Source organism: Puma concolor, chromosome A2 (genome assembly GCF_028749965.1).
Source record: "Puma concolor isolate L17-30 chromosome A2, mPumCon1.1.hap2, whole genome shotgun sequence".
Classification (NCBI taxonomy): domain Eukaryota; kingdom Metazoa; phylum Chordata; class Mammalia; order Carnivora; family Felidae; genus Puma; species Puma concolor.
Genome location: NC_141668.1, coordinates 120,625,728 through 120,650,922, shown reverse-complemented (window position 1 = coordinate 120,650,922; position 25,195 = coordinate 120,625,728). Strand labels below are relative to the sequence as shown.

Sequence of the window (25,195 nt, the reverse complement as noted above, 5' to 3'; positions counted from 1 at the left end):
GAGGGAGAAAGAGAGAAAAGCAATGTATGGGGGAAAAATGTTTATTCAGTGCACCTTTTATAAAGCAGTTAACGAAGCAGACATCTTGCTATTGGCCACATCATTCAGCAACTGGCACAGTCCACGAGGGTACCACAGAAAAGTCACCACAGGAGAACACAGTCAAGGAAGTCACATTTTGTATTCAGTGGTGTTTCGTTGCAATTAAATACAATAGGTGAAGCACTTTGAAACCAGGATCTTTGTAAAAGGCAGCCTCCTGCAGGTGTAACCCACAGATCCAACCCAAAAGGAGAGCAAATTGTGTGACACTTTTTTTTTTCAGGGCCTAAAGAAACAAGGCTCAGAGTCCTCAAGTGTTCACATGTCACTTTTGACCATCAGAATGAAACATTCCAGGAGAAAATGCGCATGGTTCAATTTACTGGCACCTCCAGCCACGCATGAGGTTTGTAAACAGGTCTGATGCTGTGGGAAAAGATGGTTCACAGACCTCAGACACAAGGTCTGGGAAGGAGGACAGAAACAACTGAGCTTCAGACAGCATTCTGGACCCCACACTCATGCTTCCAGAGTTTGGTTGGGGAAAGCCCGAGATGATGGAAACTTCCTCCAGCATGAGATCGGGAGGGGAGCGGTGTGGAAGCCACGGGTGCAGCTGAAACCAAATGCCACTGATAAGTGGTATATATAAGACAGACTCTGGCACCATAATAAGACCCAAAGAACCATCCAGAGATACCATAGGAAGAGAATAAGGGAAGCATCCCAGCTGGTTCCAGTGCCCAAGAATCTTGCAGCTGCAGGGGTCTCAGGAAGGTTGTGCCCCTAGTCAGGAAAATCTGTGAGTTGCTGTCCCCTCAATCCCCAGTGGCCTCCATTGGCTGCTAGGGCAGCAACTTTCCCAGGAACAGCAGAGGCTGGGGCATCTCTGGCTGGTGAGCAGATAGGCTCAAATGCCAACAGACCCCACCATGGGTGCATTTGCACCCAGAGTGCCCCATGGTCCTGTATGTGGCCACAAAGACCCCAAATCAGCACCCTGTTAGCTTTCCAAAACGCAAGAACTGGCTGGTGTTGATGCTGTCAGTACGTGTGACAGCAACACTGTCTCTGGGTCCAAAGATGATATAGTCTTCAATCCCCAGTCAGTACTGAAGGTCTTGTACTAAATGTGAGAGTCTGAATACTGGCATTTCAGTGCTTGCCTCTCTTCTCCCCAAACATCAAGACTATGCCAGCTTCTTCTACTGTGTGCATACGTGTGTGTGCACGTGTATGTGTGTGCATAATGCAGTGTGGAGGGAGAAGAGGACAGTGCATATAGAGAGTGGATCTGTGACTTTCGGGAAGTGCTCTTGTTTGTGAGTCCAAAAAATATGTGTAGAAATTAAAAAAAAAAAAAAAAGAGTCCCACAGTGTCAATGAGCTGGCCAGTCCCAATCGGAAAACCTCTGATCCAGAATATACTGTATTTAATAACCAAAGGTATTTCCTGGGCATGGTCACATCCTACCTCAAGGCTGCGAGGACCCTTGAGAACATGTTTCCTAGGTAAGTAAAACCTTTGAGATTCACCCTGGTGAATTGCTCTTCTAAATAAAACACAACAGTGTGCAGCCTCAAGACATTGCTTGTGCCTTTACTAGAGCAGGAAGAGAGGATTATCACTGCTGGGAACCTTTGGCCAAGCGGGAAACACCATCTCTTGCAGAAAAACTGAATAAGAAAACCATTCCTCCTAAATGGTGAGTTACAGAGAGAAACAAACAAACAAAAAAAGCTCAGAGGGATTCTAAGGAATTCATCCTTCCAGCTGGCCACATCTGAATTCAGCTGGTAAACATTTTGTTTTTGTTGTTGTTGTTGTTGTTGTAAACTTCTTTTAAAGTGCTCAACTCAGTGGTATTGGCCCTATTCTAAAAATCACATGCCGGGGCGCCTGGGTGGCGCAGTCGGTTAAGCGTCCGACTTCAGCCAGGTCACGATCTCGCGGTCCATGAGTTCGAGCCCCGTGTCGGGCTCTGGGCTGATGGCTCAGAGCCTGGAGCCTGTTTCCGATTCTGTGTCTCCCTCTCTCTCTGCCCCTCCCCCGTTCATGCTCTGTCTCTCTCTATCCCAAAAATAAATAAACGTTGAAAAAAAAAAAAATCACATGCCATCATCACTAATTCCTAAAAACTATCATCACCTCCCCGCCCCAAAACCCTGTATCTATTGGCATCCATGGCCTTCACCCCTGGCAACCACAATTCTGTAGACTTTATAGATCTGCCTACTCCAGATATTTCACAAAAATGGAACTGTACAGTAAGTGGCTTTCTGCAATGGCTGCTTTCACTTGGCATACTCTTTTCAAGGTTCATCCATGTTGTAGCATGAATCATGATTTCCTTTATTTTTATAGCCCAATAATATGCCATCGTATGGACAGACGGTGTTCATCCATTCATCTGTGGATACACCTCTGGGCTATTTCCATTTTGCGCTATTATAAATTATGGTGCCATGAGCATTTATGTACAAGTCTTTGTCAATGTGTACGCTCTCATTTCTCTTGAGTAAATACTTAGGAGTGGCATATCTGGCTCATATGGCAATTCTATGTTTAACTTTTAGAGAAACAGCCAAAGTATGTTCTAAGTGGCTGGACCATTTTCTATTCCCACCAGCAACGTATGAGAGTTCCAATCCCTCCACATCCTTGCCAGCACCTGTTAGTGCCCATCTTTTTGATCATGGTCATCCTAGCGGGTGGGACATGGCCTTTCACTGCGGTTTTCATTTGCATTTTCCTAATGAAAAATATTGAGCATCTTTTCATGGGCTCATTGGCCATTTTTAGGTCTTCCTTGGAGAGGACAGGAAAATATGTCTTTTTGTTTGTTTGTTTGTTTGTTTGTTTGTTTATTCAAATATCTTATGCCCCCTTTTCTTAAAGATTTTTATTTTCAAGTAATCTCTACCCCAAATGCAGGGCTCAGACTCACAACCCCGAGATCATGAGTCACACACTCCACCGACTGAGCCAGCCACGCACCCCTATTTTGTCCCTTTTAAAACTTGGCTTATTTGTCTTGTTACTGTTAAGTTGACAGAACGCTCGATATATTCTGGATAGGAGTATCTGATTTGCAAACATTTTCTTCCGTTCTGTGAGATACCTTTTCACTTTCTTGATCATGTCCTTCAAAGCACAAAAGTACTGTACCCCGTTTTGATGAGGTTCAATTTATCTACTTTTCCTTTGTGTTTGCTTTTTGGGTAGCATGGCTAAGAAATCACTGCCTAGTCCAAGGTCACAAAGATTTATGGCTATGTTTTCTTCTAAGAATTTTACAGTTTTAACTCTTACATTTAGGGCTGGAAGCACTTTGAGTTAATTTTTACATACAGTGTGAGGTAGGAGTCCAGCTTCACTCTTTTTCATTGAAGTATAGTTGACATACAATGTGATATTAGTTTCAGGTGTACAACATCGAATTCCAACAATCCCACCCATTACTCAAGGCTCACACCATGACAAGTGTGATCACCACACAACCTGATTACAATATCATTGACCATACTCCCTGGGCTGTACTTTTTATCACTGTGACTTATTTATTTTTCTAACTGGAAGTTTGTACCTTCACCAGCTTCATTCTTTTGCATGTGGATATCCCGTTTTCCCAGAGCCATTTATTGAACAGATTGCCTTCCCTAGTGAATTCTCTTGCCACAGTTGTCAAAAATCAATTGGCCATAAATGTGAGGATTTATATCTGCACTCTCCATTCTACTGCAATGGTCTAGATGTCTACCATTATACAGTACCACACTCTTTTAAGTTTGAAACCAGGAAGTGTGAATCCCACTTTGTTCTTCTTTTTCAAGGATTATTCGGCTATTCTGGGTCCCTTGCATTTCTGTATGAATTTTGGGATCAGCTTATCAAGTTGTGCAAAGCAGCCAACTAGGATTTTGATAAGAGATTGCACTGAATCTGAAGATCAATTTGGACAATACTGTTATCTTAACAATATTTAAAGTCTTTGATCCATGAACATGGGATATCTTTCCATGTATTTAAGTCTTCTTCAATTTCTTTCAATGATATTTTGTAGTTGTCAGGGTATCAGTCTTATACTTTTTTTTTTAAACTTATTCCTATTTTATCCTTTCTTAAATTATTATATATGGAATTATTTCTTAAATTTCATTTTCATATGGTTAATTGCTAGAATCAAGAAATACCACTGGTGGAGCACCTGGGTGGCTCAGTCGGTTGAGTGTTCGACTTTGGCTTGGGTCATGATCTCATGGTTTGTGAGTTCTAGCCCCACATCGGGCTCACTGCTGTCAGTGTGCAGAGCCGGCTTCAGATCCTCTTTCCCCCTCTTCCTCTGCCCCTCCCATGCTCACACTCTCTCTCTCAAAAATAAACATTAAAAAAAAAAGAAATACCACTGGTTTTTGTATGTTGATCTTGTATCCTGCAACCTTGATGAACTCACTTATTCGTTCTAATCGGTTTGCACAAGTGCACGAATTCCTTAGAATTGCCTACATACAAAATTATGTCATTTGCAAAGAGTTTTACTTCTTCTTTTCCAATTTGGATGCCTTTTATTTCTTTTTCTTTCCCAATTGCTTCATACAAATATTAGCTTCTTAAACATTTGTAACCCAGGTTTTAATCAGCTGCCTATGCCAAATGGTTTCATAAGGGAATCCCCTGTTCCTAGGGCCACCTTCTGACATGCTGTTGCTCCAGGATGCTGGGATGGGTCCATGCAAAGGCAAAAGCACTCTGAAGTCAGGAAGATATTGGTACCACCCTCCACAGCTGAGCTCACTCCTTATTCTGAGCTCAGAACACTAGGCTTCCACACCCAGGGAGTCACCAATCCTATACTTACTTTCTCAAGATCCCAGCATAAAGGAGTTAAAAGATACTGGAGTGAAATGACAGGTCCAGGAGAAAAAACCAACCCATCCACCAGCCAGGGGCAACAGTGGGGTCAGGGTACATAAACATCTGTGGGAAACCAGGGGAGATCCAGGGATTGGATGGATCAGTCACTGCATCATCTTCCACCATGAGGACTACTTCCCCAACCCCCATGTCAGAATTCCCCGCTCAAGCTACCCCAAGGTGTGGAAGGGTGCAAACTGAAAGGTACCTCAAATACACGCACACATGCCACCAAGGGGTGGACTGTCCGTGTAGGCACAGGCTGAGCCGTGGGAGGCAGTCCTGGCCCCGGGCCGGTCACACCGTGGATGGCTGCGAGGAGCTCCTCTGGCTGGAGCTGTGGCGGCTCAGGACGAAGGTGGAGGAGTTGCTCTTTTTGCTGACGCTGGTCTCTCCCGGCCGGCTGCCCTTCAGGTAGCTGGAGGAGCAGCAGAGGAAGCGCTGTACAAGTTCGTGGAAGAGGTGGCCAGTGAAGAGCATGTAGATCCAAGGGTTGCAGCAGCTGTTGAGGCTGGCCAGGAGCATGGCTATGATGAAGGCCGAGGCTGTCGGGGGGTGGGGGAGTAGGGGAAAGAGAACAGCCCATCACTACTGGAGGAGTCCCTACCATTTCCTGAGAACAGCCTTTCCCAGGTACCAGGTGCCGGGTCACAAAGTCTGTCTTCCTTCCATACCCTAGCTCTGGGCATGCACTCAGCCTGCACACGGCCCCTGCCCAGCCTAGAATGCTCTCTGTCCTTTCTCTCACCAAAAGTGTACCCGCCTCATGCTTCCGTCAGCAGGAGCTGCACTCGTCATGGCCACCTGTTCATTCATAACTCACCCAGCAAGTATCCAGTGCCTATGACTGGGAGTGCCCAAGAGCACAGGATCTGGAAGCTGCCAGACCTAGCTTGTACTTTCATGCCACCAGCACCATGTTCTTTAGTTCCCCAAGATACTGCTATTTTCTATCTTTCAGGGGAGCTCACAAGAGTATCCAAACCTCACAGGAATCTGCAAGGATTCAAAAACGCCTGGTACACAGCAAGTGCCCAACACACAGTGGCTGCTATCATGACCATGTGCCACACACCAGGCTAGGCAAAGGGGACACAAAAACACAATGAGTAGCACCATAGGGTGGGCACGATGCAGGTCAGGGTGGGCACACCGAGGAGGGGTGCAACTCTGAGCGAATCACGGCCAGCCCCACAGAAACCGGCATTTGAGCTGATACCCGAAGGATGCTTACAAGTCTTCAGGCAAAGAAGGGAGGAAGGGTGCTCCGGGCAGCAGGAAGGACGCAGGCAAAGGCATGGTAGCAAGAAAGTGTATGCTGTCTTCACAGTTGAGAACATGAAGGGTTCTGTGAAGATACCTCTAGGAGCACTGTTTCAGCACGGCAAATAGGACTCACACAGGAAAAAAGGTTACACTGAAATTATTTGAGGCACTGTGCAGAAGCTGTCATACTGCGGATTTATTGAGTTCCAGGCAAAATCAATGATCAACTTCTGACTGCTTGTCACAAATTCAAGCTTGAAGGGGAAAGAAAAATTCCTAATCCTGGGGCACCTGGCTGACTCAGTCAGTAGAGCATGTGGCTCTTTGATCTCGGTGTCGTGAGTTCAAGCCCCAGGTTGGGTGTAGAGTCTACTTTAAAATCAAAAGAAAAAGTTGGGTGGCCTGGGGGGGCTCAGTCGGTCAAGTGCCTAACTTCAGCTCAGGTCATGGTCTCACGTTCGTGAGTTCGAGCCCTGCGTTAGTCTCTGTGCTGACAGCTCAGAGCCTGGAGCCTGTTTCAGATTCTGTGTCTCCCTCTCTCTCTGTCCCTCCCCACCACCACTTCCCCCTGCTAGCGCTCAATCTCTCTCTCTCAAAAATAAACATTTAAAAAAATAAAAGAAAAGAAAAAAGAAAAATTCCTAATCCTATATACTTCCAAGTAGAAGGAGGGGGAAAAAATCTGAGTTTCTTGCAATGGACTTCAATCTGACAAACTGCAGACCTCTCCTACCAATGGAGGAGCAGAGACCTGCAAGGAAAACCATGTACCCGAGAATGCAAGAAGGGGAAATCTGCTGGTCTTGGTCTTTTCTGCAAAAAGTTTTCAAAAAATAACTCCAGAATTCGAGCTAAATCCAGGAAAGGATTTCTCACAGGGACAGAGGAGCCACAAGATCTCGATGCCACCACAGATGCAGAGCATGGAGACATCTGTAAGCAAAGTCGCCAAGCACCAAAGGGAGAAAAGTGTTTGGCTGCAAAACAAATGCAGTGGTTCTCAAGGTGGGATCCCCGGATCACCTGGGAACTTGTTAGAAATGCAAATTCTCAGGCCCCACCCTAGACCTACTGGATCAGACTCCTGGGGGTGAGGTTCACCAGTGTGTTGTAGACAGACCTCCAGGGGGTTCACACACACACACACACACACACACACACACACACACACACACGTTTGAGAACCGGTGGTCTAATTACTTGATGCATCTGTTGGCACAAAAGCAAACTACAACAGATAAAAGCAAAAAATTTCAACAAAGAGAATGTTTAGAAAACAAAGGAGAAGCAGCTAGCTAATCCTTAGACTAAAATAGTAAAGAACACAAAAGTGGAAAAGTGAAGGGGGGAAAAAGCCAGTACTACTGAATCCCTCATTTTCTCTAAAAGAGAATGAAAAAAATAAATATTTGATTTGGAGAGCTAAGACGATCAATTTAAGTTTAGAAATTCTGGTGAAAAGTGACTAAGACTAAAAAGACTAAAAAGAGAATGTCCTCAAAATCATAATTAAACATATAAAATAAAGGAGGTAAAATTGACCCATAAAAAGTTAAAAGAGGGCACCGAGTAAACTATCAGACACAAAGGCAAGAATGTAGGTGTGTAAGGATATAAACAAGAGAGAAGGTCGTAGCAGGAATAAGTTCACCCTTGGACAGGAAGGCACCACTTTTGCCTAACTGTATACAGTTATAATTGTATCTTTTTTTTTCCTTAAGCTACCTGCCCAACTCTTTACATTTGGATCATTTAACTCATTTCTCCTATTAAAAAAAAAAAAGGCATACAGAAACATCAACAACAAAAAATTAAATAGTTAAAGGATTCCCAAGTAACCATAGGGAGATTTTCTACCTCTACATGGCCAGCCTGGGTGGAGTTGAGACTAGGGCCAGCACCTGCTGCCCCCACCTGGTGGCCACAGACATGAATGACAGGCCTGGCCTGGCTCCTTGGGGGATGGATGAGCCTCTATAAACTGAACCTGCTTGTGTCAGGTTGCCAAATGTTAAGGGCACATTTGGACTTTTAAATTTGCCAATATCCTAACTATCCAGAGACATGAGTCCCCAGTGGTGGAAATGCAAGCCATCAGCAGAGAGGAGAGCTATTTGGGAAAAAAAAACAGTCTATGGAGGACATTCCAAAGGAAGGAAGCAATAGGAATGAAGGCACATAAGAAAGAATGTTCAAGAACATTCAGGGACTTCCAGAGTTGGAGTGGGCGGGGGGGGGGGGGGGGGTGTGGGAAAAGAAACTGGAAAGAGCTAGGCTGAGGAGGATTTTGAATCCAGGCTGTCTGAGCTTTAATCTATAGACAATGGGGAGCCATTGATGGTTTCGGAGCAAGTAAGTGACTGACTGATTGCACCTCACTGGCTCTCTGCACTTATTGTACCTTGTTTAGGCCACACTGCTGCAACCTTCATAGGGTTTCAGAAGAACAGGAACAGAACAAAGCATGGAAAACAGTGTCCTCACAATTCATGATGTTGTTTCCAAGGGAGCACATAACAACAGCAATGCTGACCACTGGAATCACCCTCTCAAACTGGCACAGGACCATATGATTTTCAAATCAGACTCATCCCCCTTTTATATGTTGAGGAAAGCGAAGGTCAGAGAAGGGACATGACTTCCCCAAGGACACACAAGTCACCCAGTGCTCCTACCTGAAATTAATAACTAGGTCAGCATTCACACATCAGGTTGGTACTAGTTAGCGAATCCTCTCAGTCCCAAAGCAAAGACACATGCTGGCCAGGCAATCACCCTCCTGGTGTGATCTGAGGGACAGAGAGACAGCAACTACCCCTTTCCCACACAGATATAATTGCCCATGGAGGCTAGGTACTGCCTGTTCCCAGTGATAGTCTTTTAATATCTAAGTATACCTGGGACGGGAAACACATCGCTTCCTATCAGATCACCATTGTTCCTGGCAGAAATGTCTCCTGGTCTAGACTAGGGGCCAGCAAACTATATAGCCCATAGGCCAAAACCCGCCTGATGCTGATTCTTCTAAATAAAGGTTTATTGAAACACAGCCACACCCATTCATTGATATATTTTCTGTGGCAAATTTTGCATTACAAGGACAACGTTGAGTACCTATTACAGAGACTTTATACTCACCAGCCTAAAATAGTTACTGTCTGGCCCTTTACAGAAAAAGTTAGCCAATCCTTGATGCCTGTAGGAGGGGCAGATGTTAAAAAGCAGTGGGAAGGGGCTCAGAAGGGCAGGGGAAAACCCAGAGGGCAGGCCCAGCACACTTCTTCCCATCCGACCAGAAGGAGAGCTGAGCGATGGCTTTGTTTTCAAGTTACCCAGACATGGCCCACGTCCTGGCTCTGCCACTTTGCACCTGAGTTTTCCAGGGCACGTCTCCTAACCTCTCCTAACCTCAGTTTCTCCATCTGTGACATGGGAGTAATAAAAAGAACTTCTTTACAGAATCACTGCCAAGTTTCATTAGACAGGAGATACCAAGTACCCACCACGATTCCTGGGGCTCAATAAAAGTCAGAACTTGGCAAACTTAGCTATTGTCATTATCACTACCATGATGCCCAATAAATGCTACTTCTCTTAACAATAAGGGTTAACACCAGCAAGGGTGAAACAATGGGGAGAGGCCGCTTCCTGGGCTGGGCTGTGTCTCAGAATCTGAGACAGCTCAGGGTGGGGTACAGGACACAATACACAGTGGCTGAGCTTCTGGAAGCTGCACTGCCATACGGCAGTGTCTGTTCAGCGTGGCTCTTGGGCCAGACTGCATGGCCAAGAATGTCAGCTTATGGATTCGATCCCCGGCTCTAAATGCCTGTGTCACCAGTGGAACCAATAGACCTTATCTACCCTTCTCAGCTAGCTTGCAATTTCCTGATGGGTTTAATCAGATGAAACAATGGGCCATCTTCAGGGAGCGCTATGGGGGCGCCTGGGCTCTACAAAGTCAGAGGTGTGCTCAAACAAAGAACTAGCATTAGAGGAGAATGTTCTCACCTTATTTCACATTACTCGGGGTCCTGGGAATGTCTGATCTTGCCCAGCAAATGTCAGTGCTAAGATCTGTTTTAATGCACACGCCTGGCACAAGCTGGGAGCAGCTGCCGTCTCTGCACTGTAAACCGCCATCTCTCCTTTCTGCTCGCTGCGTTCCAGCTCCAGGTTCTAGGACATGCCACCCTCCGGGTGTTCTATACTAAAATACTGTTTGACAGTCTTCTTTCAAAACACAAGCATCCACTGGGTAGCTGCTGCTGGTGGGACACTGAATGAAAAGGTGACTCAGAGTGATGCTGCCTCAGGCTGGCTCTAGCAAGTGTTCCTTGGATGCTGTGATGTCCCAGGCACGGGTCCTGCCCTAGGGGGCTCATCCCCCAGCTGCCAGGGAGCTGGCCAGTGTGGCTCACGGCTGAGTTCCTTTCAGGGCACTGCCTTTGGCCAGAGCACAACACCCTGTCCCAGGGGCAGCTCGCGTGCAATGACCCATCTATGCAAATGTACAACAGTCTACCCTTTTGCCTAAATTCAGGCTACTCTGAAGGGCTGTCCCTGCTACCAAGCTCTGAGCCTGGTCCACGGCCACACTTTCCACAAAGCAGAGCAATGACGAAGTCAGAGCACAGAAAGGAGGAGCTGGAAGTCAGAATCCACCAGACTCTTCAAAAGGTGTGGTCTATAGCTGCCAGGAAGATGGGGGCGAGTTCACAGAGGGGCCCAGAGGGGCATGGGCTCAGTTGTCAGAAGGAGGAGCCAGGGACCCCCGGATTCAGATGCAAATCCCTGGTGTCTGAACTCTCCTTCTCTGAGCCACATCTGCTGTATGAGCCTTAACATCCTTACCTATAAATTGGAGATAACACTCCCAAGGACTTTAAGAAAACTGGGGGAAAAGAGTATAAAAGGGCTTTGTGAATGGCAGTGTTAATTTAGGTGATTAGTATTATCATTAACAGAGAGGCGATATGACCAACTGCATACTTTTTTTAAAGCCCCAAGTTTGGGGGCTTCTGATCTCAGGTCGATTAAAGAAATTGTCCTTTGTCCTTTTTTCCAGGACTTCAAAAATTCAAAAATAAAAAAAAAAAAACAAAAACCCAGAGCACTGGGATTGGATTATGTGATACCAAAGGAATTCCAGACAGTTCATTAGGAAAAACCTTCTCTGCCAGTGACATGAGAAACCCAAAAGGGAACGTGGCGGCAACCCCGGGAGAAGGCAGGATTTCAGGGTCTCAGAATCCTGTTTCTTCCACTGGCCCCCCATAAAAATAACATCTTTCCCCTGGATGGAGCCCTGAGCAGTGCAAACTGCTCTCTCTGGTCATTGCCAGAAAGGGAGGGTCCGTGGGAGGTACTGGGCCACGGACTGGGCCCTCACACCTGCCTGGCCATGAGCTTGGGGCATTTCTCTGAGGAAGAGGATGTTCCTGCATTCTTTCCATGCCCTGTGCCCGCTGCTGCAGCAGCAGCCCTGGGGACCTGACCTCAAGGGAAAGACAGACGTATGACAGGCGGGCTGTTAAACAGGGAGGTGCAGCACTGGGGAACAGGCTGGTGGGTCCAAAGCTAAGGGTGATCTTCCAGTGGGAGCTCCTATGTGCCAAGCAGGGGAAGTGAGCAGAAATGGCCACCCACCAAAAGGCAACATACCTTGCTGGCCAACAGTACTCCCAGGAGACAGAAACAACTCTGCATTTCCACTCGGCACTGTGACTCATGGAGGGGTGGGCGGCAGAGGGCCACTTGAGGACGAGGACGGTATGCCCCAGAGCCTTCCACCCGCCTACCAGCCTGGCTTTACTCAAGCCCCAAGAACTCCCACTTTCGGAATTCCCGGTACCCCCTCCGCCCTGCCACCGAAGGCCCAAATTAGCCCAGAACAGCTGACGGGCAGCTGGCCACGGCCTCTCTGGGCTGTGTGTGCCTGAGGTGACCAATGCATTTCACGTACACTTCAAAGACGTATGGCTTATCTAACGTCTCCTATCTGGATCAAATCAAGCCCGTCAACTTTTGTAAGAGGCCCTCACTCCAGAAACAATTGCTTGGTACAAGGCCTCCTGGCCAGGGGATTGGAAATCTGGATGTGAATCCCTTATTCCTACAGGGGCTGTGCAGGAATTTGAGAGTTGTGTACTACCAAAGGCCTTTTTCTTTTTTTAATGAGTTTTGAATGTACAGTTACATAAAAATTGAATACTAATATGTATTACAATAGATCGCCCTCTTAGAAAAGACCACAATTTTACAACATTGGAATTGTTTTAAAATTCACAGCTGTGTGATCTCCCCATGTATCCTAAAGTCAGGAATAGGAGCCAAATTCGTGGGCTATGGAGCTTTAAATGGGCTCCTATTGTGTCCCTGCTCAAATCTGGGAAACAAGTTGAGCTCAATGGGCTGAACCAAAGGAATAACCGCCTTCTGGAAGCACAACCGCTGGGGCTTTCTTATAAATGACCAGCCCTTCTCTACCATGCAGGGAATGACAAGTCTTGCAGCCAATTTCAGCCTATGTGCAAAGGCAAACTGTGCATTTTGGTAACAGAGGTAAGATATTAAAGACTTACTACTCAGTACATAGTCAATGGGCCAGATGCATAGGCACTGCATAGACATCCCCTGGATATTTGGTAAAAATGCAGACTCCTGGGCTCCCTCCCAGACCTCCTTCATTGGGATCTGCATTTTCACAAGATCCCCCACGTGATCTGTGTGCTTGCTGAAGTTTGAGAAGTATCCCTCCAACAGGGAGAAAGACAGTACTAAAGTTAAGTGCCCGATGATCTCGACATGTAGTGTGCTTCCTTGCATTGGCAGTTCCAACTGGCTCCCACAGCCCCCTTTTCAAATGTGGTTCCCTCTCTGAAACCCTCCAGGGTTTTTCACCAGGGAGTCAGAATCAACTGATGCCTCCTGGGGTAAACACTTGGGGTGGGAGGAGAATAAAGATCTCTCTTACTGCATCATCCCTTCGTGCTGTCATTATTTGTGTTTACAGACTGGTGACTGGGAATGGTGTGTCATTTGTGGCTCTGTCCCTGACTGCCAGCAAACACTGGAAAATAGGAAGAGGTCTGTAAGGGATGGAAGTGAACTGAAGCGTGAAATTAGCAGACGGGAAATCCTGATACGTTCAGCCGCCAATGGCAAGCTGGGAAAGCGAAAACGCAATTTCCCTGCTTGACCATAAGAGGGGGCTCTAATGTGATAAGTGGATTCTAACGTCATTCCTTGCATGAAAATGAGGTTCACACTCATATCCAGGTCAGGTGGAGAGAAAGAGAGATAAATGGAATGAGCAAGAGGGGCCATTTTGGTGTGAGGGGTGAGCCATGGAGCACAGGGCAACGGGCAGGAAGTGCCAGCTGGAGCACGACAGAGACTGGCAGAGGCTGCCCCTCCGTGGCCAGGAATCAGATCACAGGAATGGGGATGCTCGCACATGACTGCCTGGTTACACCCCCTCCCTGGCCACCCCCTATGCAAGTGTCCTCTGGGGCTTCTAAAATCCAGAGCTAGAACCTTTCTGCCTGGCTTCCTGCTGCCTCCTCCAGGTGGGGCTTTCGTTAGTCTTCACCTCTTCCCCTCTGAGCACCCATGGGCTTCCTTCCTCACCAGAAACCGCAGGCCTTCTGCTAAAATACTCCTGAGCTCACAATTCCCACCCCCAACTGCACTGACTCGGCCCAGGACCTGACATGTCTTGGAACTGCTCTCCTTTTTAAAGCAAATATTTATTAAGCACTTACTATATGCCAGGCACTGTGCCACGGGCACAGCCCACCCTCCCCACAACCTAAACTCTATTCTTAACTCCACAAAACTGGGCTCCAGGCAGGTTTAGTCAACAGCCCAAGGTCACTGCTGACACCCCATCGTGCTACATACAACTCGGGACCTAAGAGCCTGACACCAGCCTAGCAGAAAATGGGGGTGTTGCCCCCAAAGCTCTGTAGCCCACCTTGGCCTGGCTGTCCCATGTTTATGCAAATGTCAGCCATTGGCCACAGGAGGGCAGGTGAGGAACTAGGGCTTGGCTCCCTGCAAACTCTCCTCACTGGAGGACTGAGATACCAAGGCAGAGGTTGTAGGGACAGGACCCTCGGAGGCACTAATGACTGCAGAATGAACTTCCCTCCTTCAGAGGAGGAAGGAGGCCTCCAGCTGGGGGAAGCAGGGAGGGTTTTATGGGAACACTGGATGAGGCTTCCATGTCCAGCTGTTCGAGTTGTGCCCTGCACAGCTCCTGGGAGCATCATTCTCACAGGCCAGGAGGTAAATGGTACCCACTGGAATTGTGCCACAGAGCAGCCCACGCTTGGACTTGGCCTGTGAAGGATGATGGGTCTCCACAGAAGAGACTCGGGGTGGGCATTCCCGTGGTGGGAACAGAATCAGCGTGGGAGCAAAGCAAAAGGACCTCGTGGGGACTGACAATTCATCTGGCCTGGCTGGGGGTATACTAGGCAGACTGGCCAGAGCTCAGGGCAGATGAGGTTGCCCTCGTTCATTAGATATCAGTTCAGGCCACACCTACATAGTGGGCCTAAACCACTGCTTCTCAGCCTGGGGCGATTCTGCCCTGTAGGAGACATTCGGCAATGTCTGGAAACACTTTTGGTGGTCACAACCGAGGGAAAGGAGCCAGTGGCATCTAGTGGGTAGAGGCCAGGGATGCTGTGAGCCACCCCACAGTGCCCTGGATGGCCACCCTCCCAACAGAGATTATCTGGCCCAGAATGCCATAGTGCCAAAGTCAAGACATGCTGCTCTCAACTAAAAGCTGGTGATGGAAAGGGAAGAGTCACCATGACAGGTGTGGTACTGCTAAGATGGAGGGGTCAGTGGGTAGCAGGAGTAGCTGAGAAGCACAGACTTTGAACCCAGGATGCCAAGGGGGTGGTGCTATGAGCGGACGTGCAGCCAGGTGGGTGCATGTAGGGATACTGGGGCTGCAAAGAGGGTGCAGGGCTCTGGGGCAGGGCCAGGAATCAGCTTTTTAACAAGCACCCAGGAGATGCCAAGGCCGAACATGGTGGACCACCTTGAAAATGCTGGCCTGGGGAGGAAGGGCAGTGCAGTCTGGCAGTCTCTGGTGTGAGAGGGCTTGGGTTCAAATCCCAGCTCCACTGCTTACTCAACCGCATCCTCGAGCAGGTCATGCCTCTCCGAGCCTCGGTTTCCCCCTCTGTAAAATGGGGATAAAGCCCCCTCACCTTGCTGTGTTCAGGTGAGGATGAGAGGTGGGGCTGGGTACTCACCCAGTGGTGGCTACTGTCACCAACTCATCCGACTCCTCACGTCACCGAAGTGGATGCCCAGAGAGGGTGTCATGTTCTATCCCCATTGTTCGGATGGGAGTGACAGAAGCCCAACCATCACACAGAGATGTGCCCCAAATCACAGAGATGGTGACAAGACCAGGTCTCTGAAGGGGGCTGTCACCAGTGCTCACTGCTGTCTTCTGGGACTGACGCAATGGGGTCTGGCAGAGCACAGGTCAGCCCCCACCCAGCCTCAGCCCCTGGGAGTGAGCCCTGTGGGGTTCCCTCTGCTTCCAGTAGTTGCCAGCACAAAGCGGTGGGGGTGTCAGGTGGACCAACCCCTCAGACAGCTGACCGGCCAGTCCAGGCTCTCCAGAGATGCCCTGAAGCCAGGGGCAGGCCTGCTCCAGGAACTGACCTCCTGACCCACAGCCCCCCACAGCCTCCCCACCATCCCAAACATCCATCAAATGGGAAAAAGTATATAGCAAAGCCTCATCCAACAGATCTTTCTTCTCTCTCTCTCTCTCTCTCTCTCTTTCTCTCTCTCTCTCTCTCTCTCCCTTTTGTTCTCCCTCTCTCTCTCTCTCTCCCTTTTCCTCTCCCTCTCCCTCTCTTTTTTGCTGTTATTAATCAAACCTTTTGGGGGGAAAAAAGGGTAAAGTCACCTGGGGCAGAAACTCAAAAGGAAAGCATGAGCATTAGCCAAGAACATAACTCACAACTGCTTAATGCCAAGAGTATGATCGTTAACTGTCCATCTAATTGCAATTTACACCCAGAGGGGCCAAGTTTGAGAGCTCTTCAGGGCAAAGAATCTCCTCCTGCCTGCCCTCCCTCCCCCACTGCTCTCCATACAAGTGGGTCACCTGAAGAGCAGACCCCCCCTCCCCCACAAGGTGTCTGGCCCACCCAAAATTTGGGCACAATATCCTCAGAATGGTGAGGTGGGCAGGGCCACATTGGAGGGACCACAGTTCCATAGAGAAAGGGAGGAGCTGGGCAGCTCATTTTCAGGCAGGGAAACACTTAAAACCAAGCGCCTGGGCATTTCCACCTTCCTCCTAGGACAATACCCCTGATAGATGTTTGGTTGCCCCCAAGTGACCACTCACTTCTTTCCCAGGTAGCCAGTTCTGTTGTTGGAGGGCTACTTAGAAAACCCTTATTTCTAAGGCACCTGGGTGGCCCAGTCAGTCGAGCGTCTGATTCTTGGTTTTGGCTCAGGTCATGATTTCACTGTTCCTGAGTTCCAGCCCCGCATCGGGCATGGGGCGGACAGCACTGAATCCCTACTTGGGATTCTCTCTCTCCCTCTCTCTGCCCCTGCCCTGCTCATGCTCGCTCACTCTCTCTCTGTTTCTCTCTCTCCCTCAAAATAAATAAAAAAATAAACTTTAAAAATTTAAGAAAACAATGACAACAACAAAAGAAAACCCTTATTTCTCCTGAGTCCAAGTCAGCCCATCTCCAGCACCTTCCTCCTCCCATATCCTTCCTATTTGTTCAGCAAGCATTGGCTGAGCTCCTGATGGATGCCCAGCCCTATGCTAGGCACTGTCACACAAGGTGTCCCTGTTGTGACAACGCTCCTAGTCCAGCCCTAACAAGTTTCTCCCCCACATACCAACCTCCCTATTGTCCAGCAGGCTCGGCTTCCACCCCCACCCCCTTCTGCTGGGCTCTCAAGAGAAAAATGTCCACTTCCTCCCTCAGGAATACCTGCCAAAATTCTCAAAGTCGGTCTCAAGAATGCAAACAAAACTTTTAACAAGTCGGATGCAGGGAGAGGAGGAGAAGAGCAACACCGATCACATGGCCCCCAGATACCACGGGTCCTATCAGGTCATCTGCACAGCAACCCCCACAAGCAGGCTCTGCTTCCTTGATTACACACAGGACGAAGCTGAAGCCCAGAGAGACAGAACCACTTGCTCAAAGGACACAGAGGAGAAAATGGCAGAGCGAACTCCAGGTACAGGCCAAAACTGTGTGGTTTTCTCTGCACGTGCAATGTGGGATTCCACAGTGCCTGTCTGCTGTCCCGGCCCACCAGATGGATCTCTTGGTCCTTCTGCAATCTCCATGCAGTGGAGGTCCCCACCCTGTTCTCGGGGCAGTTTCCTGCTCTCACAGAAATCGGCCATTTTGAGAGAATTCTGAAAGAAGACTTTGGCTCATCTATGAACTGCGAGTGAGATTTTTTTTTTTTTTTAATTCAAAAGCTTCTCCTCTAGCTTCCAGGCACCTTCTGCTGAACAGACAGGAGCCACAAATAGTGTTTGGTATGTACAGATAGCACACCTGTCCAACCCGTCCCCCCTCCTCTCTCATTTCTGCCCACTGGACCAGGCATTTCACAAACACTAGACACAGAGACTCAAAATCAGCTCCACTATACCAAGCAGCATTGACAAATCCCTGGAAATACAGATATGCCCCCTCTCCACCTCCTCTCTCAGAACTACTCCAGGGTCCGAGTCCTTGGGACCAGCAGCAAAGCAAACCTACTGAGTTCAGGGGGGAAAGGTTGACCCAATCTTTGATACTGGGATTTGCTTGTGAAGGATACATCTGGGGCTTGTCCAAACCTGCCATGGTTGTCTGGTCTCACTCCTACCTCTGTGGCCTCACTGGCCTCACCAAATCAGGACTCCAACAGCAGGTGGCTATTTTGGGTGGGGAGGAGTTCAAACTCACTGTTTTTTCTTGTGAACAATGGAAATACTGAAATTGAGAGTTTCCTTCTTTCCTTTGGCTCCTACAAAAAGGAAGCCCTGTGCACGGCTCACCACTACCCACAGAGCCTTTATTATTATTATTATAATCATGTTATAATCTTCCTATGCCTCTTCCCCTTTCATCCAAGTCTCCCCATATCTACTTTATCTCCTTGTGGTGCCTGAATCTTTGTGGCCTACCTCTCATTACTTTTGGAACAAGGAGAGCTCTAAACCCATGAAGGCGGCGCTTGGTGTGAATAAAGGGGTATGAAGTAAAGAAGTCCATCAAGGGAGAGCGATGTAAAAGCAGCATCTGGGTTTGGAGAGAATGCCAGAGCACACAAACCCTACAGGAGGCAGGGACTTGGAGCCCTGTGAAGGACCACGAGGCCAGCTGCCAAGACAAGCATGGTTTCTCCATCCACTCGGCCCATGATCTGTAGCCAGTGGTTCAGGAGTTTCTTATTCTCTCAGAGGTGTTCATCATGAAGCTATTGGCAGGAACAGACCCCACATTTGCCCCACTCCCTCCACCTCCATCTGTAGCTGTCTGCCCCTGGGCTTCCCCGAAGGAATGTCATGCTGCTCTCAACGGGTTTCCTGAACTTGCAGCCTCCACTCCCCAGGAGATGAGCAGAGTGAGGGGCCCTGATCTCTCTGTTTTGCATCTCTTCTGAATTCCCTTCCTCTTGGAAAGTGGGGGCTGTGCATTCATGCCGCGGTGCTGATCAAAATCTCTTGAGTAGCTCAAGTGTACCTTTCTTTTATTCCTTAACACTTACCATAGCCTTGGGACAGAGTCATGTCTCCAAAGTGACTGTAAACACCATCATTTCTGATGGCCCAACCTGCTACTTGCACTTATCCCAATTAATGCCAAGTGGGCACAGAGTTTACAGTCCAGCTGAGCCCATGTCCACTCAGACCCGCTGCAGCCCTGAGGCCGAGGCACGACTTGGCCAGGCTGGTGACCAGAGCCCAAGTCCTTGATGCTTGACGGGCCTGGCACGTGGGGACTGGGCGCTGGCTCGTGGCAGCGGTGGTATCATGAGTCCCCTGCTGTCTGCACTTGTTCTCTTCTCACAGTACCCGAGACAGAGTGTTGAGGAAGACCAGGGGAACCTACGCTCTCCGTGTGGCACCCACCTTTTCCTCTGAACTGGGAAAGAAGCACAGGAACACAGGGGAGATGGGAGGTTCCTAGAGTCTGTTTCTTTCCCCACTCCTGGAGCCTGAGAACAGGGGTCCGGCTCTACTGAAGGTCTTGCCCGGAAATCCTCAGGGAACCACATATACCCAAAAGGCCTCTGGCCCCCACTTTAGCTGAGGGTTCCCTCTCACTCTCTCTGTGTTTTAAGACAGGGAAATGGATTGTCTGATGTACTTTTAAAGTGTAGAATTGGGGTGCCTGGGTGGCTCAGTGGGCTAAGCATCTGACTTTGGCTCAGGTCATGATTTCACAGTTTGTGAGTTTGAGCCCCCCATCAGATTCTGTGCTGATGGCTCAGAGCCTGAAGCCTGCTTTGGATTCTGTGTCTCCCTCTCTCTCTGCCCCCTTCCCCCCCCCCCCCATTCTCTCTCTCTCTCTCTCTCTCAAATATAAACATTAAAAATAAATAAAATAAAATAAAATAAAATAAAACAAAATAAAACAAAATAAAACAAGGTAGAGAAGGGGACCCTTCACCTGAAATCCCACACTAGTAAGCACTGGAAGGAAGACTCCCCAGTATATCTCCCCAGGATCTGCTCAGTATCAGTCTCACTTCCTCAAGGGCTAGTGTCTGAGCCCTCAAGACTCAGGTCTGAATCTTCAGCTTCTGCCCAGGAAACAGGTGTAGCCTGATCCCCTGATTAGAAACACCCACTGCTGGCTTTTGCCCAGCCCAGCTCCCTACTCATGTGTCCTTCATAAGAAGTCTGGCACAGGACAAAATAGCTCTACTCTGCCTCCGATTTGCTGTGTGACCGGAAGCAAGTACCTTCCCCTCTCTGGACCCCTGAACCCTTTCTTCAAGGCATGACCACAGGCTGCACCTTGGAGCCAGGCTGGCTTTGCTGTGTCTTGATAGCAATCCTCACCCCACACTGCCCCAGCCTGACATCCCACAGGTGCTCAGTACATGTCGAATGATAATTGCCCTGGCCACTAAGGCAAACACTAGGGCTGGTTAAAGCCAGGAGTCTGTGGTTTCTGGAAGAGAGCAAAGCTAAGTGATTCAGCTGAATGAAGGGAGACTTCTGCTTCCATGGGAAGGTTGTATTTTAGACTGTTGGGAGCAGGAGTGATTATATTTAAAAATGGGACATTTTTGCAGAAAGGGTGAAAGCAAACCCCTCCATGTTTCCTTATAAGCATCTGACTCACCTGCATCCCAGTGTAGTGTTAAGAGCTTTTACCCTCAAACAAAAAGGTGTAAGTCAGTTGCCACCTCGGATCATCCCTCCTACTCTTTGCAAATGAGCTGCTGGAGACGTGTGCACTGAAGGCCAAGCTGCCAGGAGCCTGCAGCAGCCCAGTGGTGGCCACAAGCCCCAGGACCCAAGGTGCTCTCTGCTCTCCCAAGCTCCCTCCCCACAGACTACTCCATTCTACGCTCTCCTCCGGGCCTTCTGACAGTGGCCAAGTTCAGACAACAGCCTCTGGCCACCCTCAGCCCTGACCTCCTCAGTCCTCCAATCTGGAAGTGCATTCCCTGCCTACAGAAACCACCCAGGCTCCCAGGTCAAATCAGAAAGTGTGCATCTGGGCTCCCTTCCTTTCCCCCACCCCCACTCCTCCCCAGCACAAGCAACAAACAGTCTCTAGTCTCAGGCATCCCCAGCCCCTCTACCTTCTGGGGCACCCACCTCTCTACTTTGAGGCTCACCACCTCCACCAGGCAAGGGGTTCAGGGACTCTACGTCACATCCCCCGAAGCCCGAGCCACCACATACTGTGTGTTTGGGCTGACTTGAATTTAAAGTCAAGTTCAACGCAAATTTAAAGCGGTGGGAGCTTTAGACTTGAGTTCTTCTTTTTTTTAAGTGTTTATTTATTTTTGAGAGAGAGCATGCAAGCGGGCCAGGGGCAGAAAAAGAAAGGGACAGAAGACCTGACGCAGGCTCTGGGCTGACAGCAGCGATGACGATGTGGGGCCTGAACTCACGAACTGTGAGATCATGACCGGAGTCCAAGTCTCGCGCTCACCCGACTGAGCCACCCAGCCGCCCCACACCTGTGTTCTTAAGTTTATTCCACCACTGGCTAACCATGTGGGAAAGTCACCTGAACCTCAGTTTTCTCATCCATAATAATGAAACTTACGCCCCATATGTAGCCCAAGGACTGTGCTAAGGACTTGGCGCGCATTTTCTCATTTCATTCCCTTACTGCCTGATGAGAGCCGGCAGTTTCATCACGGTCATTTTACAGAAGAGTAAGCCAAGGCTTAGGGAAGTTAAGCCCCCAAATCCCTTGATAATGGAGCCATGACTCAAACCCAGCTCTGCAGGATTCCAAGGCCCACCTCTCCCGCATGAGACCCCTAGAGCCCTGGACGTGCAGAGACAGCGAGGCAAGGACGCCGCACTCCCCCCCCCGCCCCCCCCCCCCCCCCCGCCAGTTCCCCACCAGCGCTACCTTCCTTGGGCGCATTGGCGTCCCAGACGCTCCACATCTGAACGAAGAAGAATGGCGTCCAGCACACGATGAAGGCCAGCACGATAATGAAGGTCATCTTGACGGTGCGGATCTTGGCCTTGGAGATGAGCTTCACGCTGCTGACGCGTGCCAGAGCCGCGCGCCCAGCGCTGCCCGCCGCCGCCGCGCCCTCCTGCCCCTCCGCCGCCGCCGCCGCGGTCTTGAGCCGCAAGTTCTGCCAGATCTTGAAGCTGATGAGGCCGTAGCAGACGGCGAGCACGATGACAGGCACGATATAGACCGCGAGCGTGATCCACGTGATGTAGGCCTTGGGCCCCCAGGGCTGGATGAAGACGGCCCAGCAGTCGAAGACGCCGTCGGCCACCTCGCGCAGCGAGAAGATGTGCACTTGCGGCGCGCTGGCCACCAGGCACCCCAGCCACGTGGCGAGCACCGCCAGGCGGTCCGCGCGGCGACGCAGCGCCCGCAGCGGCTGGCAGATGGCCAGGCAGCGGTCGAGAGACATGAGCAGCAGCAAGTAGGTGGAGGCGAACATGCCCACCACCTGCAGGTACTTGACCAGGCGGCACAGCAGGTCGGGCCCGTAGAAGCGGAAAGTGATGTCCCAGAGCAGTTGCGGCAGCACCTGGAACACCGCCACCACCAGGTCGGCTATACTCAGGTGCTTCATGAAAAAGAAAAGGCGCGAGTGCTTGTGGCGCGTGGTGCGCAGCGCCAGTAGCACGCACGCGTTGCCGCTCAGCGCCAGGAAGAGAATGAGGCACAGCACGGCCACCTCCACGCGCGCCAGGGCCTCGTTGCGCTGCGGGGGCCCGGCGGTGCGGTTGCCCTCGGCTCCCGGCGGCGCCTCGCTGCCATTGACCGCCTCCGCGCTCCAGTTGGCCGCAAGCGCGCCCTCCATGCCCGTGGCTGCCGCGCGCCCCTGGCCTTAGAACCCTTTAAGGAATGGCGCTGCGGGACGGGACCCGACGCGCAATCCGGCGTGCCTGGGGGCTCCTCGGGTTCCACTGCCTGAGACCCCTCGGACCGATCTGCTGGGTCGGAGCCTGAAACAAACCCAGAGGGCCGTGAGAAGACCAAGCACTTCTCTCCCGACGCACTTGCGGTTCAGTTGTCCCCTTCCCAGGAAGCCCAAATTATTTGGGACTAGGAGTACAACGGCCGGCCCGGGGGTTGTTCAGCCGCCACCCCAGAAATCCCCGCTTGAGGTACCTCCTCTGAGCCACTGGAAATGAGCGGGAATCTACCAGACTGCCAGCTCCTTGAAAAGGGAGGGTCGGAATCAGCCACTTTCCTCCGGGACTGGGCCTCCCAAAACAGTCTACCTCTCCCAGAGATTCCCAAACTAGCTACCCGCCACGCCACCCCCCCCCCCACCCCAGCACATCCATCTTCCGCGAGACGCCCCAAACAGCCATCTCTCCTAGTAAAGGTTACTGCAGTTATTTTCCCCCCGGAGATCCCCCAAACAATTACTTGCCTGGGAAACCCCAGCTCAGGACCACCCCTCTCCAACCTCCTAAGATCCCTCCTCACCCCGGACTCCCACAATAAGTGCTTCCGTGGAACCCCAATCCAGCGGTCCCTCCTGGAAGAACTCCGGTCTCAATACCTACCCCTCCCGACTCCCAACTGCTGTTCCCACTAGCCCTCCCATGAGGATCCTTCAGAGCCCAGCAGCGTCAGCAAGCCAACGCGCGCCTCAGCCCTCGACAGTTAAGGGCTGTGCATCTTGCTCCTGAGAAGTCTCATTCCAGGCTCTGGGAGCACCGGGCGTGCCTCCAGGTGCCAGAGTCGCGAGGCACCCCACCACCTCCACTAGGGTTCCAATGGCTCCACCAGCCCCAGTCAACCCGTCCACCCGTATGCAAGACCCAACTACCTGCACCCAGTCCTCGAGCTGGCCTAAAGTTGGCTCCCTGGGGAAACTGCACCGCCGCGGACAGCTCCAAAGACGCGTGCGCTCCCAACCCAGACTGGGGTGGCTGCTGACGGCACCCAGTCTGATACTTTGGTGAGGTCTCAGATTCTGAAACCTCAGCTGGAATCCCGTCGCCCGCGCCTAACCGGTCCCTGGATAGGGACAGAAGGCGAGCGAGGAGAGCAGCCGAGGCTGTGCGCGCTGACAGCGTCAGATGAGGCGCTGTCTGCTGGTGGCCCGCTTTTCTGCAGCGGGGACCCGGGCTGCACCACCACAGGAGTCCGCTGGGAGGCGCGAAGGGCCGCCCCCCACGACCCCCGCAGAGCCGAGTTACTCGCCCAGCGATTGCCCCAGAGCGGTAACAGGCTTATTTCAAAGTAGCTTAAAACAGCAAGAGGGACGGAGCTCGTAAATAACCTGCTTGGTTTCTTCCTTTCTTGGTTTATAAGCTCCTGACTCTCAGGCAAATGGGAGGTTTGAATAGCGGTGTTTTCCCCTGAGTGGATGGTGATGAAGTTACAAAAGCATTTAACTGATACTTCCCAAACATCAAGTTAATTTCGGCGCTTTTATTTTTCCCCTCCCAGGAGCTTGTTCTACTGGATTTAGCAGTGAATTCAAGTAAATCCTTAGTTTGCAATACTTTTGTTCCTATTCCCATTCCTGAGGAATGAGAAACGCCTTCTATTCTAATCAACGCTGGCAGAGGGCTTCATTCTTTAGGTAGCTTTAAGGAAATATCTCAAGAAAAGAAAAGAATCTATCTTCATTCCAAAGTGCTTCTCTCAGTCTGTGGCCAGAAGCCATTTCTGCCTCTTTGCCACACTTCAAAATTAAAACCCAACATGATGCCAAAGGAAACTGAAATGGTAAGGACAGCTTCTTCTGACTCCAAACTCCTTTCCTATTCTAAAATCAGGTTGTTGTTGTTGTTGTTGTTGTTTCTTTCAAGTGACTTTACAGAGGCCAAGAATGAAGACAGGGAAAACCAGGTGAGGATTCAAAAATGAACAAGGCTCTTTAAAATTTAAATGCATACTTCGTCCTGACATTTCATTTCTCTCTCTCTTTTAATTATGTGGAGAGAATTGAGTTAGCCAAGGACTGGGTTTGCTGAATCCACAATTATAGCCCTGTGCCAAGACATCCTAGGGACAAACCATTCCTCTGTACTGGTCCCAAGGTTCTTAGAGTTGAGTGAGCATTCCAGGATGGGCCTGGGGATTCCAGCAGCATTGGAAAAGGATGATAGCTGTCTTTCTTGCCCTTTGGGAGCTAGCTGCATCATAATGTTGTTACAAAACAAAATTCAAGCGAATAGATTGTAAAGATCTTACTGGCTTTATTCAGCAATTCGTAAATCAAACGGCCTCCCATCTAATAGATGAAAAGGAGCCAGCCCCA

At 49.9% G+C, this 25,195-nt stretch overlaps 1 protein-coding gene across 2 annotated transcripts; it reads right to left on the bottom strand.

Annotated features, from left to right (window-relative positions):
- Window positions 1-28: 28 nt before the first annotated feature.
- OXTR (oxytocin receptor) lies at window positions 29-24,151 on the bottom strand. Of its 2 annotated transcripts, XR_015248267.1 has the most exons (4): window positions 23,753-24,151; window positions 21,850-22,916; window positions 5,166-5,502; window positions 29-658 (listed from the first exon to the last, which is right to left on the bottom strand). XR_015248267.1 is itself a non-coding variant. In XM_086697533.1 (3 exons), the coding sequence occupies exons 2-3, from the start codon at window positions 22,769-22,771 to the stop codon at window positions 5,255-5,257; spliced, it is 1,170 nt and encodes a 389-aa protein (XP_086553659.1). In that variant the 5' UTR covers window positions 22,772-22,916; window positions 23,753-24,151; the 3' UTR covers window positions 4,386-5,254. The 2 variants fall into 2 exon arrangements, 1 of the variants encoding a protein (XP_086553659.1); XM_086697533.1 differs by lacking the exon at window positions 29-658 and having other exon boundaries at window positions 4,386-5,502.
- Window positions 24,152-25,195: the final 1,044 nt, after the last annotated feature.